Source organism: Pangasianodon hypophthalmus, chromosome 23 (genome assembly GCF_027358585.1).
Source record: "Pangasianodon hypophthalmus isolate fPanHyp1 chromosome 23, fPanHyp1.pri, whole genome shotgun sequence".
Classification (NCBI taxonomy): Eukaryota; Metazoa; Chordata; class Actinopteri; order Siluriformes; family Pangasiidae; genus Pangasianodon; species Pangasianodon hypophthalmus.
This window is the reverse complement of record NC_069732.1, coordinates 2,136,077-2,154,899: the sequence shown is the minus strand read 5'-3', so window position 1 is coordinate 2,154,899 and position 18,823 is coordinate 2,136,077. Positions and strand designations below refer to the sequence as shown.

General features: G+C 38.5%; 1 protein-coding gene across 1 annotated transcript in view; it reads right to left on the bottom strand.

The window, feature by feature from the left end:
• The window catches only part of rims2b (regulating synaptic membrane exocytosis 2b), a 73,223-nt gene that overhangs the window by 27,843 nt on the left and 26,557 nt on the right, over positions 1-18,823 (bottom strand). The window contains exons 6-13 of the mRNA XM_053228288.1: positions 12,192-12,829; positions 5,385-5,449; positions 4,052-4,171; positions 2,411-2,510; positions 2,102-2,225; positions 1,605-1,651; positions 1,380-1,489; positions 189-236 (exon numbers count right to left, since the gene is read on the bottom strand). Of these exons, the coding sequence (XP_053084263.1) occupies positions 189-236; positions 1,380-1,489; positions 1,605-1,651; positions 2,102-2,225; positions 2,411-2,510; positions 4,052-4,171; positions 5,385-5,449; positions 12,192-12,829 (1,252 nt within the window). The remainder of the gene's footprint in view (positions 1-188; positions 237-1,379; positions 1,490-1,604; positions 1,652-2,101; positions 2,226-2,410; positions 2,511-4,051; positions 4,172-5,384; positions 5,450-12,191; positions 12,830-18,823) is intronic.

Sequence of the window (18,823 nt, the reverse complement as noted above, 5' to 3'; positions counted from 1 at the left end):
TATGAAAAAAAAAAAACTTCTATGAATATGAGCTAGCAGTAACAAAAGGAAACTCAACCAAAGGGAAATGAAGATCAGAGATTTGAAATGCTGCCATTTTCCTGCTATGCATTTTCCAAATATCGTAGAGAGGAAGAGAAAGGAGTCAGAGAAACAAAAGTGGGTATCAGTCAGACCGGTGCCGTTACCTGGACCCTAGGGACAAAAGGCGTGGTTCTTCTATTAAGGCATGGACTCTGGGTAAGCAAAATTAACAAAGAAAAGAAAAAAATGCCATAAAACTAAACCAAATGCTTATAAATCAAAACCCACACAGCTGAGAGGAGATTTAGCCTTAACTTTTCACAAGTTACCAGACTTTAAACAGACTTTGATTCACACAGGAGATGTCACAGGGCCAGCATTTTGGCAGGTGAACTGTACGTGGAGGATTTGTGTAAATACTGGATGATTTTTCTGTACACTTAACTTCTATTATTATTTTTTTAATAAAACAGAATTATTATGTTAGATACTTTAACTTCATAACTGCAATGCTACGCTAGCTCTGTCTTCATGTCAACAAGAGGTAGGACAACATTTACTTCCTGTTTAAATGAAACACAACATGAAACCGCATGCTGATGATTAGCACTTTATAATACTACAATACTGTAGTCTATAATGCTATACTAATATTATTAATAATCATTAATTTTATCAGAATATTATGCTTATTGTTATTATTATATGAAAGTCTAGAGTGTGACATAGTGCCCTTTTTAATTATAAAATGTAAATTTTCATTTCACCCTTTTCATGTATGTAAAGATCTTTTTCTTTAGATTAAATCTCCCTCATTCCAAATAAATATAATGAATAAATAAACCCATGAGGAAGCACAGCACAGCAAAGACACAGAAACTCTCATCTGGAACACTAAGTGAGCACTAAGTTCCAGCATAAATTTGCAGATATTCAGCAACATTTGGAACAATTTACATTCAAAACACATGTAATATATGATGGTCTTATCCATTTTGAATAACAGCTACAAAACATCAGCATATAAAATGTCACTGTCAATCTTTTAGATATCTTTTAAATATCTGGTCTACCATAAAAAATAGCTACATGCTTATACTATTAATATAAAAACAAATTCAAACATGCCCTGGCTGATCAGTTACGTTTGGGGTTAGGGGTACACTGGGTACATTTCATTTTTGGCCAGTTCAAACCTGTTTAATATTAGTAATGTACTAAAAGAGAAATATAAAATGCCTGTACATTGTAATCATTTAAAAAAAAAACATGTAATAACTAAGAATCCTAATCATGACAAATGGCACTTCAAGTTGAATTGACATGTAGCTTTATTTAGCATGCTGGGAACTCACTGAAAGTTGTCCAGACAGATACTGTGGAGCATCACGAAGGACGCCGGGACTCATGGGAGATGTGACGGAAATGGATGGACCCATCTTCTGCGATTCAAATGAACTTGAACCTATGGGGGGAGTTCGAAAAAAATGTGACGTTAAAATTAGCACTGCTGCTTTACACTTCCATTTGTGTTAATACAAGATTCCTGGACTGCAAACATATTTGATGAAAACACTCACTGGATTCAAGCTGTCCATGTGTGCTTTCTGAAATTCTGGGTACGTCACTGCAGAAGAAAAGGATTAGAAGGGTAAAATATTAGAATAAAATTATTATTATTATTATTATTATTATTATTATTACAATACATCAGTATGAATATATTACATAAGTACTGCTGTTAGTATAATACTTGAGTATATTATAATAATACAAGAGTATATATTTATAACACAGAAGTATATATTTGTAATGCATTGGCATGTCATTATAATACAGGAGAATGTATTTACAGTACAAGAGTATGTTTTTATAACACAGGAGTATTGTATATCTTTATAATACAGTGCCATATTAGTATACTACATGAGTATACTTATATTATTCAAAGAAGTACATGAATATAATACAGGAGTATATGATAACAGAGTACTTTAATATAATACAAGCGTATTGGATAACAGAGTGCTTTAATACATTAATATAGTACATTAATAATACATGAGTCAGCACTCACCCGATGGGCCGCGAGACCAGGAGCTCAACCTGCGGCTCAGGTTTGGACTCTAGAATAATATTATAAACTTCCTTAAACGTGGCTCCCTGAAGAACTCTGCCGTTCCACTCGAGAACCTGATCACCTGCAGACAGAGAGAGAGAGAGAGAGAGAGAGAGAGAGAGAATGAAGGGTCAGGACAAAAGGCAATTTATTACTTTTGAACTTCCTGTGAAGTCCTCTCACTTAAAAACTGTTCTCTCTCTCTCTCTCTCTCTCTCTCTCTCTGTGTGTGTGTGTGAGAGAGAGAGTGTGAGTGTGTGTGTATACCTGGTCGGAGATGGCCGACTGTATCCGCTAAGCTTCCTCTTTTCACTTTGGTAATAAAAGCACAAAGCTGACCAGATTCAGTCATTTTACCTCCAACCACCTGAGGCACAAAAAACCATGTTACTTTTCTGAAAAGAGACGCCATCATTGATTTACACATTCAGCACGGGGTGTAAAATAATAATCACTGATACACACATTCAGCACGAGGGTGTAAAATAATAATCACTGATACACACATTCAGCACGGGGTGTAAAATAATAATCACTGATACACACATTCAGCACGGGGTGTAAAATAATAATCACTGATACACACATTCAGCACGGGGTGTAAAATAATAATCACTGATACACACATTCAGCACGAGGGTGTAAAATAATAATCACTGATACACACATTCAGCACGGGGTGTAAAATAATAATCACTGATACACACATTCAGCACGAGGGTGTAAAATAATAATCACTGATACACACATTCAGCACGAGGGTGTAAAATAATAATCACTGATACACACATTCAGCACGGGGTGTAAAATAATAATCACTGATACACACATTCAGCACGAGGGTGTAAAATAATAATCACTGATACACACATTCAGCACGAGGGTGTAAAATAATAATCACTGATACACACATTCAGCACGGGGTGTAAAATAATAATCACTGATACACACATTCAGCACGGGGTGTAAAATAATAATCACTGATACACACATTCAGCACGAGGTGTAAAATAATAATCACTGATACACACATTCAGCACGAGGGTGTAAAATAATAATCACTGATACACACATTCAGCACGAGGGTGTAAAATAATAATCACTGATACACACATTCAGCACGAGGGTGTAAAATAATAATCACTGATACACACATTCAGCACGAGGTGTAAAATAATAATCACTGATACACACATCCAGCACGGGGTGTAAAATAATAATCACTGATACACACATTCAGCACGAGGTGTAAAATAATAATCACTGATACACACATTCAGCACGAGGGTGTAAAATAATAATCACTGATACACACATTCAGCACGAGGTGTAAAATAATAATCACTGATACACACATTCAGCACGGGGTGTAAAATAATAATCACTGATACACACATTCAGCACGAGGGTGTAAAATAATAATCACTGATACACACATTCAGCACGGGGTGTAAAATAATAATCACTGATACACACATTCAGCATTCTTTCTTTCATTCTTTTTTTTTTTTTTTTTTACATTTATTTTCTTTCTTGCTTGCTGGTTTGCTTTCTTTCTTTCTTTAAAAGTGTGTAAAACAACACGCATCTCTAAAACATCACGCTCTACTCTCTACAGTAACACAATCTACAATAACACACTCTACTCTCTACAATAACACACTCTACTCTACACTCTTCAATAACACACTCTATACTCGGGTGTAAAAGTGCACTACCAGCCGGTGAACATTGCTTAGTGCTCATATCTGACAGCTAGCAAGCGAACTAGCTGAATGTGAAATAAACTTGGAACAAATCATGAGCAAAATGTACCGATTTCATTGAACCAGTCTACTGTGAGCATTTCAGGTCAGAACAACAGACTGGGAAATGATCAGGATATGAATGTGAACTGTTTGCTGTTACCTTCAGGCCGAGCAGAGCGCCCGTGTCTCGGGGCACCGTGCCATCCTTCATCCGCTTGTTCAGTAAAATCCGCCCGATTAACCGATCTCCATCTTTGGACGGCTGCCATGTCACCGGGTGCTGCAGAGTTAAAGCCAATACACAACTAGCTCAGCTTTACACGTCATGGTTTAGTTTTTTCAATCTCTAAACTTATTGAAATTTAGATTTAGATTGAAATTCAAGCTCTGCTTTTTGTCTTATTTTTGATAATAATAAAATTCTAATAAGAATGTAATATATACTATACAATATACTATATATAATATATAAACACTGCACGTAAGACATTGATAGTCAGTGTTGAGAGTAAAAAAAAAAGAATATTAAAAAAGTGATATGACAAGGGAACAGAACTGATACAAAATACACAAGAGTGTTAAAGGGAAAAAAAGAAAGACAGCGAGAGAGAGAGCGAGAGAGAGAGAGGGAGAGAGAGACTGAATGAAAACTTTACAGGAGGGAGGAATGCACACAGTGAAAGAGTTTACTCTCAATATAAAATATCACAATGAACAAATTATTAGTTATGTGTATTTGTTTTTGCTTTGTAATGGGATTACTCTTCTTTCTTTCCTTCTTTCTTTCTAACATTTAAGGAATGAATCATTCTTCAATATACACTAAAGCAACTTCTTCAAATGTAGGCGGAGTCTTTAGTCAAGTAAACATGGACACGCCCCCTGACTGTAAGTCCTATAAGTAGGTGTAACTTTTTAACCTCATTGTTAAAGTGGACTTTTTGTGTAAAAGTGTAAAACACTGCTTCCTCTGATCTGATATTCACCTCTTTAAAATGGAAATGACATGGAAACAACATGTTCTATGGTGATTTTTTATTTTTTTGTTGCATATATGATATCGTCATGCTGATATATTGTGTATTGAAAATTTGCAGAGAGACAAGCAACAGCAGCAGCTGGAGAAACAAAGAGACAACGAACTAATGACTGACATACAGAGAGTCGTTCTTTAAAAAAAAAGAGTTCCTCCAAAAAAGGCTTAAGGGTTCTTAGCTTTCAGGAACCCTCTCTGATAGAAAGACGTCGATGTTGCAGGGTTCCACCTGGAGCCTATAGAGATTTCCCCAGTGGGACAAACTCACTAAAGCCCTATGTTTAACCTTTTTCTCTAAGAGTGTAAAGTTTCTCTAAGAGTAAAGATACGTTTAAAAAAAATGAAATGCAGAAACCATAAGAAAGAAAAGATAGAAAAGGAGAAGAAATGAAAACTTGCACAGTGGTGAATCAGATCGATGAGGGCACGTGAGGACACAGATGATTGGACGCCTCACCATAGACATTGACGAGGACTCGTTATGCCAAGACGCATAATCCCACCAGTGGCCGTCCATATCTCCTGCACATAAAACACACACGCCAGGAGGATGAGCCTCACACACACACACACACATATTATATATGTATATATATATATATATATATATATATATATATATATATATATATATATATATATATATATATACAGCACTGTGCAAAAGTCTTAGACACCCTATTTTTTTTTTAGTACAAACTTTGTTATAGATGTTTATTTTCTGGCTTCTACATTATGGAGACAGTATGAAAACATTTTAGATTCCAAACATTAGTTTTCCAGCACAAAATGAAATGTTACAGAAAAATGTTTGTATGTCAGTAAAGAAAGCAGCAGATTCCATAAGAGACACTTTTCAGATAAAAACATAATGAAGGCTGCTGGGTTTCGCTGCAGAAATAAGAAGCGAGTCGACAGTCAAAGTCTCCAGAAGAACTGTGGCTGCTTCTGCAAGATGCTCAGTAACACTTCCAGCTCATTTCCTTATAAACCTGCACACACTGCACCTGAGAATACATTTTTTAAGCAACGGGTCGTCACACCAAATATTGACTTTGTTTCATTTATTACTGATTAATAAGGCTGTTATAGTTTACAGGTATATCTTCCAGTTTAGCATGGTGTGGAACTGGGACACTGTTTTAGCTAAACTCCGCCCCCATGTGCGTAACTCTTGCACAACTTCTGAATAGCGCCTCAGTCTGTAGTTACATCTGAGGTCTGAATACCCATGTGCACAATTTCAGTATTAAATCCTCACCACATACACGTAACTCACCTCTGAATACGATCCTACCAGCATGAATGATAAACAGCAGTTTCTACCCTGCACTTTCACTGTTAATTATTGTAGAAAGTCTGCAGGTGGAGTTTGACCATTTGATGATTTTGTATGTTTAATTTCTTTTGATTCCAAACTTTTGTATAAATAAAATAAATAGACATGGAGTTTTAATAAAGGTTAAAGTCTTCCCTTACTTTACAGCATTGCACTTTTAATTTGTCTTTTAATCTAATCTACTTTTCATCTAATCTATCTATTAATTTAATCTTTTAATCTAATCTATTTTATGCTTCTGACACATTTTCATTGATGGTCTATTCCCTAAAAGTGTCCTGCCCACAATGAAAATACAAAAACGATGAAAACGGCAGGCACACCAGGTCTCTCGCCTACAGCCTTTACATCATTTACGCCATTTTTGTTTGTTTTGGCAGCATGAGCCATAAAAATTGCTTTCTTACATCCCACATTCACAATACAAAGGAGGCAAATGTGAGATTAAAATACCTGATAAAGAAAACTGCTTTTTGGCAATTTCGCCATCTTGGAATCGTGGAGCTGTTAGTGTCATTCATACAACAGGATTTACAAAAGAAAGCTAATATTTCATATTCATCCGTTTTGGAGTGCAGATTCTAAAAGTCAGTCTTAGAGTTTTAGAGCAAACGGAAAGGCAAAACAGATTAGAAACGATGTGGTTTCAAATTTCCCGGTGTTAGTGTGGGCTAGGGCTTAATCTGGAGCCATTGTGGCTGTGACCTTTGACACACATTTCCGATTTCACACTCTAATCTGGCTGCTTTCCTTTATTTAGCTTGATTTTTACACTTTATCGATGCTACGGAGTGACCGGTGCCCAGCTGTCTGTACTCTGTGAGCATCTTCCCTATCAAGCCAAGATCAGGAGCCAATAAACACACGATACAGCTACACACTCTGAGGGAGAGGTGCTGAGAGCTTCATGGTGTAACATCTCTGTGTGCTGAATTAAAAAAAAAACAGTGGAGGCTTGTCATCACAACTGAAATTGCAGTGAGTTTAACTTCCTGCATTCATTACAGACTCCGGCGTACGAGTCTTGTGATCCCTCGCATGGCTTTGCTCTCACATTCAGGCTTGTTCTGTCAGCTCTACACAGATTCTGTCCCTGTTGATGCTTCCTGTCCTTGTTAACTTATTCTGCCTGTTGTTTTCTTCGCTGATTGTTTCCATCTGGTGCTTATTTCAAATAATTTCAGCCTCTATCTATACTTCTATCCTGGCTTCTGCATGCTGTCTGTTTATTGACCTTTTGCGTTGTGACATTCCTGTCTCAAGCTCAACCTCACAAAAACATCATGCTGTTACAGTAAAATACTGAGTGTGATGAAGTGGAGTTACTTTTACCACATTGAAGTTGATTAATTTCCTATAACAGGACATCCCCAAGTGTTTTATTCCTCTTATACCAACAATTTTTTTTAATTAAAGGACGACACATTTTATCCATTTATAGTAATGTTTGTGAAACAAGTTAGTTCCTGTTCTCTCTTACGCTATAGCAGCTATAAACAGTCGTTCCTTCACCAGCAGAAGTTAATAAGACTAAAATTCGCAGCTTGTCATGTTACAGAGAAACCACAAACGTGTCTGTCCTGAAAATCTCAGAAAACTTAAAGTTACAGCTTTACCTCTGACTGTTACCAAGCACTAACACTGGAGACTCCTTCCATAAATGTTACATAAACATCTCCTTACGGAAAACTTCACCATATCAATGATCACACACATTTTTAATATATTTATGGAGCGTCCAGTGTACAAGTTATCTATGAACGATAACAAGTGCATTAATGTAAAGTTATGATTTCTGAAAGAGAGAAAACAGAGAGGCTGGTGAGGGAACGACTGTTTATAGCTGCTATAACATAAGCGAGAACAGGAGCTAGCGCGTTCCATAAATGTTCCACTACATTAAATATAACATTACAAACTCGATAAAAAGTAAGATGTGTCATTTATATACATAAATAAATGTAATTGTTGGCAAATTGCTGTGGTATACGAGGAATAAAACCCTTTGGGGAATAAAACTTCAGGGTGCTGACAGTAATTCCACTTCATCACACGACACACGCTGTTTTATTCCTTATAAATTTTATTTCAGTCCAGTCCAGTTTATTTCAGTCCATTAAATTGTCTTTATATTTAATGTTTAAAAGATCCATTTAATAAATATGACATGTAAGGGAATGTATGTTTATAATAGAATTCAGAAAACACTGTTTAAGTTTATTTAAAACTACAAAATGATAAAACCACAATGAAATTATTTCGCTCCTGAACATCTGCTATAAACAATTGTGATTGCATACCTGACTGAAGTGATCATTCAGCCCTGCAACACTGCGACTGAAACTGCTGCACTAAGAAAGTGTAAACTGCACAAATGTGCAATAATCATTGCGGTGATACAGACACGTTGCTTGCTACTCTCACTTTCACACCTGGAAGTGAAATTTCCAACATTAAAATGAACCAGTAACAATAAAAACACAGGAAGTGCAGCCTTACGTTTCCTCTCATCACTCAGGTATGAGCCAGCTCGATTCCTCACATGCATAATTCCTCATTTTAACACTTTTTCCAGGACATTCTGATCCAAATATGTTGTCAGTAATCCGTCTTTGCCTTCCGTGGCCCCGTCTCCTTCCAATCCTCGGCAGAATTTCAGTAAAGCTGATTCGCTTTGGTGTCAAGATCCTGATACACATTACAGACGCATTTCTGTTCCCACGCTCATAATTACAAGTCCAATCTGACCCCTAACCTGATAAAAAGAGGCCCTGCCGTGTTTTTGACTTTCTCTGGCTTTCTCTGCAGCTCTGTTTGTCGCTCCTCCTCCTTCGTGCATTAGAATAATGGGATTAGACTTTATTCTTGGAGGCTCAAACACTCCATCCTACATGATGCTCATGTCACAACCCAACACACACACCGTTTCCACGAGGTTCAGGGTCTCTACCTTACCTTGCAAAACACACACTCACCACCATGCTTTCATCCATCTTTCCAAATTATAAAAATAAATAAATAAATAAATAAATAAATAGTCAGGTAAAAACAGTGTGAAAGTGTTTACTGCAGCTATACGTGCACTTTAAAATGTCAACAAAACCTCCATTAAGTTTAATTATTTATTTGGTAATTTTATTTATTTTTTCTTTTCAACCTGTGTGACTCTAAACCAAATGACGTCCGCTAATCCGTGATTGATTGGCAGTCTCTCGCGATAAGCTCGTCAGAGATTCCACATCTTTCTGTCCATCGTGATGTGGAAAGGAAGTGATGTTAATGTGAGTTCACAGAAAGGGGGTGTGGCTGCTGCATTTAGTATTTAGGTTCTGTGGAAGGTTATGAGTTCAAATCCTAAACACAACCCTTGAACCCTTAGTCATAAAAAATCTGTTTTTTTTTCACAGTTAACAGTTACTGTTGATCTGGGTTGCCAGGTCAGTAATCTTTACTTTTGACCTGCTGCTGTATTATTATTATTATTATTACTATTATTATTATTATTATTATTATTATTATTATTATTGAATTATTGTCACATCTTTCCAGGACATTACACCTCCAAGCCAGCACAGGTCCCTCCTCTGAATACTAACTCATTTTTCATCACCCATCAAATACTTCCTGTTTACAAACTATGTAAAGCCAGTTCAGCCAGCCATATAGAGCCAGTGAACATTCAAGTCAGTGCGAAGTCTTGCCAACTTAGCATTTTTGTCTAAGCCTTGTACTCTGAGATTTCTGTGTTTTGACCTGCGCCATGTTGATCAACTATTCTTTGGCTCTGAATTTGGTCTGTTTGTGAATTTCTGTGTTTGACTGCTGCCTTGTTTTGACTCTGATTTAGGATTCTGTCCTGGATTTTGTAAATAAGCTTCCTGCACAAGGATTCTCACACACCTCCTGTCTGTTAAAACTTTAATTACTTTTATTATCGCTTTTATTTTATTATTATAGAATTTATTGGAGCATTTAAACTGTACAAGATATAAAACATATTATTATTATTATTATTATTATTATTACTATTAGTGTTGGTGGTGGTTTTAGTTGGGGTGGTGATGGTGGTGGTGGTAGTTGTGATGGTGGTGATGGTTTTGGTTGTGGTGGCAGTGGTGGTGGTGGTGGTGGTGGCTGTGGTGGTAGTGATGGTGGAGGTGGTGATGGTGTTGGTTGTGGTGATGGTTTTGGTTTTGGTTGTGATGGTGGTGGAGGTGGTGGTGTTGGTGGTTGTGGTAGTTGTGATGGTGGTGATGGTGGAGGTTGTGGTGATGTTTTTGGTTGTGGTGGTTGTGGTGATGGTGGTAGTTGTGATGGTGGTGGAGGTGGTTGTGGTGGTGGTGGTTGTGATGGTGGTGGAGGTGGTGATGGTGGTAGTTGTGATGGTGGTGATGGTGGAGGTTGTGGTGGTGGTGGTGATGGTGGTGTTGGTGGTTGTGGTAGTTGTGATGGTGGTGATGGTGGACATTATGGTGATGGTTTTGGTTGTGATGGTGGTGGAGGTGGTGGCGTTGGTGGTTGTGGTAGTTGTGATGGTGGTGATGGTGGAGGTTGTGGTGATGGTTTTGGTTGTGGTGGTGGTGGTGATGGTGGTAGTTGTGATGGTGGTGGTGTTACAGTAAGAGTTTTACTGTAGGTGTTACTGAAGCATTTATAGTACTTTGTCCATTTGTATACTATATAGTATACAATATAGTGTAAATATATACGTATACATATATACTATATAGTATACATTTATGATTTAATGCAAACAGAAACAAATCAATTAAAATCAACTAAAAATTATAAAACAATAATAAAACACATTTATTGTGATTTTGCTCTTTTCTTTTTCTCTGTACATAATCACATGCACCAATCCAAAATTGTGGCCTGAAATAATGGATCAGAATCACAACACTGATCATGTACATGAAGACAGCTCTCAAGCCGTCTTCAAGCATGCTGCTGTAATGCCTGTGACGTCTCGCTTTGCAGAGAAGCGCTCAGTTACTGTCAGGATGTCGGGATGGGATCAGTGTCAGGTTTCGGCCATCATTTCAAGCAGAGCTAGAGGAAGATGATGGCATGCTGTAATGATCTGCCCAGCTTTTAGAGTCCTCTCTGCGGCACTGGGCTTTAATTACAGAGCATGAAATATTCAGCAGTGATGTCATACATACTGAACACGCTACACGCACCTGACGTCTACTCAGGGTCAGCAAACAGCAAGCCTTCACTTCTTCACCATGTGTTATAAACCTGCATGATATCGCTGTTGCATTCTGGATTGTGATTGGTCAGAAGGTGTTGATTAAGTTTCTACAACAGCAGCTCTGACAGTAGTACCGCTGCAAATCACAGGTTTACATTAATGCGCTCGTTCTCATTTCTATAGTAGCAGCTCATTCACAGAGACTTGTACGGAGATGTTTACTTAACACTATTTACTGTAAGGAGATGTTTATTTAACATTTATGGAAGGAGTCTCCAGTGTCAGCATTTGTAACAGTCCTTACATTAAAAGTCAGTCTGATCATTCTGTTCACTAAAGGAAAGCTTCAGTAAAGTTTGGAAAACATGGCAGACAGAAACCATATCATACAAATATAATCACATGCCTACAACCAATCTGTGAAATAAAAAGCAGCTCTGTAAGAGGCAGACTTGAGCAGCTTGAGCCATTCAAAATGAGACTTATATGTGAAATGTGTCCAAATACTACAATTTTAAGCGATGTCATGAGAAAAGCACCATGAACTCACAGCTACTTTTGTTGTAAATACTACAAGAGTCTTGTTTTAAAAGTAACACAGTAACCATGGTACTATTTTAACACAGCATAAATCCAAAACAGTTCTTACTGGACTTGATTTTTGTAATGGACTGAACACTGAACCCTGCCTAGCAACAGGAAACACATGTTCTCTGACACATCCTCACCTTTCTCACCAAAGGATTCACACTCGAGCTCCACGTCCTCACAGCTCGTGTACTCCGGCGTGGTGTTGATCTCCTCCTCCGAGCTGCTGAAGCTCCCCGCCGCCATGAACCGTCCTGTTCTCCGACTCCTCGCAGGCCTCATGGATTCTGACTGATCTGAGCTGAGCGAGTCGGTCCTCATCACACCATCCATCATGCCCGGGTCCAGATGGTGCGTTTTACTGAATGTCCTGAGAGCCGGCGAGCTTCTGTCCATCGAATACGAGCGCTTTGATGCGGGGCGTCGTCCGTCGAAACCGTTGTGAGCCTCGTCGAGCTCTGTGAAAGCCAAGGAAACGTCGCTGTGGCGCCGCTCGTGCCGTGCTCTAGAAACCTGAGCGTGGATTCGCATCTGCTCCTCGTAAGGCTGCGGTTTAACAGGGTACCGCGCAAGGTTGGGGTCACTGCGGTACCGAGAGCGATACTCCTCCTCGCGCTGCCGTTGGAGCTCACGATCGTCTATTTGAACGTCCAAGTGGCGGTCCTGGTAACGCCAGCGGTTCGAGTCAGACGGAGAGCGAGGTATGACGCCGTCCCCATGCTGAAATCGTCCTACGACGTCCCCTTTGTGCGTCCTGGATGCCGATGGGCTTCTTCTTCTGTAGATCGAAAACAAATCGAAGGTTAGTCAAAATCACTATTCAGAGGTTTCATTATTTTTACTAATACAAGTCCATAAAGGGATTGGCTGGCACTACGATGGACTGGTGTCCCATTCGGGGTGTTTTCCTGCTTCCCGCCCAGTGGTTCTGGGATAGACTCCGGATCGACCAGGATAAATAGCTTACTGAAGATGAATAAAACAATAAATAAATCAATGATATTGGCTATAAGCAAACAGGTCAATAAGGACTATTACTTAAGCACTGCTCTAACATGAGCCAGCTCAGAGCCAACTCAGAGGATGGGCGAAATGGGTAGCCACTCAGCATCTCGCCCTTTAGCTATGCATTCAGCTGAAATTATAGCAACACTGGTCACATGTGCAATGAATTTTGAGATAAAATTCTGAAATAATCAGCAAGAAAAATGCAAAAGAGCTACTGAGAACTCAAACACTATGCCATTCAATAAATAACAACAAGGAACACATTTTAATCCACTATTTTGAGTCAAATTAATAAAATAATGACAGTGTTTTTGCTAATTCAGTGTGCTCCCCTAAAAAAAAAAAAAAAAAGCTGCCATCAGTTTGAAGGATAAGCTGACAAAGCATTCATCATTTATTAGTATGCACTGAAGTTCCTTTTGGGAAAATCCAGTCAGATTAGCTCGTGTTAGCCTGCTGTCTAGCGTTAGCAGTGAAGATGATGAATATTCATGAATGACATAAAAATCATTTATAAATAAAGACGGAAAGTCGCATCAGAAATTAGCTCAGGTTAGCTCACATTAGTCAGATAGTTAGCATTACTAGTGAGGATTATGAACGTTTATAAATAAAGACTAACAATCCTGTCAGAAATCCAGTCAGGTTAGCTCATTTTAACAAGTTAGCTAGGGTTAGCAGTGAAGATTGTTAATATTTATGAATATGATTTCAAAATCCTATCAGAAATTCTATCAGGTTGGCTTATGTTAGCTAATTAGAATTAGCAATGAAGATTATGCAAATTTATAAATAGGGAATAAAAGCTCTATCAGAAATCCTGTCAGGTTAGTTCATCTTAGCTGGCTTAGTAGCATTACCAGTGAAATTTATAAATATTTATAAATATTGAATAATAATCCCGTAAGTAATCTTCAGGTTAGCTCATGTTAGCGGGTTAGCTAGAATTAATAATGAAGTTTTAGGAACCTTTATAAATATAAACAAAAATCCAGAGAAATCCATTCAGGTTAGCCCATATTAGCCAGCCAGCTAGCTAGTGTTAGTGATAATGATTATGAACATTTATGAATCATTTAAAAGTCCTTTCAGCAATGAAAATTATGCACATTTATAAATATTGAATAAAATTCCGTCAGAAGTGATGTCAGGTTAGCTGGTGTTAGCTTAGCTTAGTGACAGTAATGAACATTTATAAATATAGAATATAAATCCTGTCAGGTTAGCTCATGATCACTAGCCAGCTAGCATTAGTTTTTTACTTACAATTTTTTACTTAAACTTTGATTTAAAATGCTGTCAAAAATATTATTGTGTTGGTTAGGTAGCTTTAGAAATAAATATTCAATATTAGCATAACTTAAAATTCAGAATCGTCAGTTAACTAGCATTAACTGTGAAGATGATGAACATTTAATTTTTTAAAAAATGCTTAAAAATCCTCTCAGAAATCCTGAGGGATCATTCAGGTAACGCCCTTATGCACATACACACTCTCTGGTTACTCAGCACTTGCATGCTAGGCTAGCTTCTTTCATCTCCTAACACACACACACACACACACACACACAAAATGATGCTCCATGCCAGCTCAGGACACACACACACACACACACACACACACACACATATGTATACGCGCACAGCCAGAAAGCTGACTGCTGCTTCTAGATGCCGAGGACGGCCGGGACCTGCCGAGCGAAGCCGCAAAGCATTATGGGAGCTAAGCTAATGCCGTTAGCGAGTGCTGTATTTAGCTGTAGGTCAAATAAGACTTCCTAAGGAGGATTAAAGCTACTTAGCTGATTACGGGCCAACCATAGGTCCTGTCAGACGTTTATTATCTCGACTAACTCAGCATATTTCAGTGTGTGTGTTTGTGTGTGTGTGTGTGTGTATGTGTGTGTGTGTGTGTGTGTGTGTATGTGTGTGTGTGTTAGCACTGAGAACTCATATTTTGTGTGTAGGAGTGTGTATGATTCAGCTTTGATCTACAAGGATGGTGGATGTCTGGCCAGGACAGATTTGCAGCTTGTGTGTGTGTGTGTGTGTGTGTGTTTGAAGACAGCACCACCTCCTGATACAACAAAAGAAAGTCCTCAAAAGAAAAAAAACCTCTTAGAGATACTCTCACTTTATATAATTTATATATAATTGTTCGTTTGATATATATTTATATAATTTGTGTATTAGTTATATTTTTTTCCAGGAAAATTATGAAAAGTATTTTGACGACTCATCCTGTATTAGTCAGTTAAATGCTCTCTAGAAGGTACGTACATGTCCCGCCCCCAGGGGGTGTGTCTTTGTCTACAGAAGCAGCTCGCTTGGTGCAGAATAAATGTTTGGAGTTTACAGGTTTGGAAGAGGGTGGAGTTTGTGTGAGTGACGGGTTTGTGACTTTTCGGAGGAGTGTTTTATTTTACGACTTGCTGGAACGTTGCTACATCAGACTGATGGAGAATTACGTCTTTATACATCAGCAGGGCTTCTCCATCAGGAGGAGTCAGTAATATCATTATATCTCCCACTCAGATGATTCATCATGCCTCCTGCTGACGACCCCCCGGCTCTCCGTCACCCTCTGCACCACTGCCGCTGGAGCTCACCTCAAACACGTACGCCACAACTCCAAAAACACACGGAGTCTCGTCGTCTAGGATACGCTCCTGGTTAAAGTGGGCGGGTGTGGGTGAGGGCGGAGGGGAGAAATCCTCCACAGCTGATACCAGGCTCTCGTTCACTGATCTCCATATTTAGCTAGCTGGCTAAGCTAGTGTCAAGCGTAGCATGATGCATCTGGAATGCTATTGGCTGTTATGTAACACTGAGTATATATTATATTTATTCAATCAGAATTCCTGCAGTAAAAATATACATATTGACAATCAATTATTGACATCACAAAATATTTTAAAATATTGGTAAAATAGGCGTTTTCCAAAAAAACTTTCAATTCCAAATATTTGCCAAAATGACATCTCATTCCTATACAGGACACGTCCGGGACAAGTCGTAGAAAAAAAGAAAAAAGGCAGCCGAGCCGGCCACTCCCTGCTTTACGTACAGTACATCAAAGTGAGTATGTTTCGAGTCATCGCTGCTGTAGAGAAGGAATAATCAGCTTTGGCACTGCGGCGTTGTTTCCGTGCCGTGTGTGTATCGATCCGTTTAGACTGGCATTAGAAGAATTTGGCACATACACACACACACACACACACACACACACACAGTCCAGACTGGTTTAAAGAAAGGAAAAGAAATGCAGCAGAAACACAAGCAGCTCAGAGATCAGTGTTAGAAGAGAGGGGACAGAGAAATGTAGAGGTTAACACACACACACACACACACACACACACACACACAGGCAGCAGGACTGAACCAATCAGTGAAATGTGTGTGGGCTTTATAGATAATAAATGCAGGACAGGAGGAAAATGCGACTCTCTGACTCAATTATTACACAGTATAATCATTTCCCTTTAGCTCAAATTCAGTTTTATGGTCTCAAACACACACACACACACACACACACATCTCTGTAGCAGGCTTGGAGTTTAACTAAAGAGGAGGGAAAGCGCTGGGAATAAATTATCTAACTCTGATGAATTATTCACATCTAACACTTATTTTGCATAATTACAAAACAAACCTTCAGCCGAACGGAGATAAAGATATGACGGGAAAATGTGTGGAAAAATAAATGAACTGAGGTTTGTTAAAGTTAATTATAATATTTTGCATAATATTAAAGTGCAGTGTAAAAAAAAAACACACTTTAATATGAAAAAATTTGATTTTTAATTTATCACTGCGATACAAACCGTTTCACTGGATATGTTTTATAATTGATTACCATTCCAAATTCAGCACAACAACATGGGATGAACACTTTTAAAATGTAGTTCACACACACACACACACACACACACACACAAAGACGGACCATCACAGGTCCCAAGAACCCATTTGTCGTGGGATATCATGTGGCCAGAGACAGCTGTTTGTTGTGATATAAACATATTGATTCGTGGTCAGAGTCTCAGACGAAAACAAGGCAAACACACAGGAAACTGATGCCGCTGCTTAGCAACGCTCCGTCCCCAGTGTCCTCAGATTTAAAATCTGCTCTACATTGAAACGATTCCAGTGTAAGAGTTACAGTTGCAGTTGAAAGCTCTGTCATGTGGCTTGTTTTTTTTCCCCGCAGAGCTTTACCTTTGCAGGAATCTACATGAGTTCTGCTTTTACAGCCAAAGCCCAGGATGAACCGGAGCCGCTGCGAGCCACGTGAATGCGGTTAGTGTGTGTATCGTCACTAGCACCACTTTCTGTAGTTTCTGACTTAGTCGTTTGTTTGGCTTAAATCTTAAATAATAATGAAATAATAGTGAAATATTAATATTTTAGCATGCAGACAGATTAAAGTCCTCATGAACAGAGACATACCAAAATCTCAGCAGCTGAAAAGTTACTGTCAAATCTAACACTGAAAATAATTTTAAACGTAATGACAATTAGAATGTTTAGAAAGATTAAAATTACTTTCACACACACTACATTCACACTCACACTATACTCATACACACACACACTACATTCACACTCACACTACACTCACACTCACATTACTTTCACACACACACTACATTCACACTCACACTATACTCACACACACACATTACTTTCACACACACACTACACTCACACTACTTTCACACACACACTACATTCACACTCACACTATACTCATACACACACACACTACATTCACACTCACACTACACTCACACACACACTACATTCACACTCACACTATACTCATACACACACACACTACATTCACACTCACACTACACTCACACTCACATTACTTTCACACACACACTACATTCACACTCACACTATACTCACACACACACATTACTTTCACACACACACACTACATTCACACTCACACTACACTCACACTCACATTACTTTCACACACACACTACATTCACACTCACACTATACTCACACACTCACACTACTTTCACACACACACTACATTCACACTCACACTACACTCACACTACACTCATACACACACACACTACACTCACACACACATTACTTTCACACACACACACACACTACACTCACACTACTTTCACACACACTACATTCACACTCACACTACACTCACACTCATAATACACTCACACTACACTCACTCACACTACTTTCACACTCACACTACACTCATACACACACACTACTTTCACACTCACACTACACTCATACACACACACTACTTTCACACACACACTACATTCACACTCACACTACACTCACACTCATAATACACTCACACTACACTCACTCACACTACTTTCACACTCACACTACACTCATACACACACACTCCTTTCACACACACACTACTTTCACACTCACACTACTTTCACACACACACTACACTCACACTCACACTACTTTCACACACACTATGTTCACACTCATACTACAATCACACTACGTTCACACTCACAATACACTCACACTACATTCACACTCATACTACACTCACACTATGTTCACACTCATACTACAATCACACTACGTTCACACACAATACATTCACACTCACACTACTTTCACACACACTACATTCACACGCACACTACACTCACACTATACTCACACTACTTTCACACACACTACACTCACACTACACTCACACTACTTTCACACACACTACACTCACACTACACTCACACTA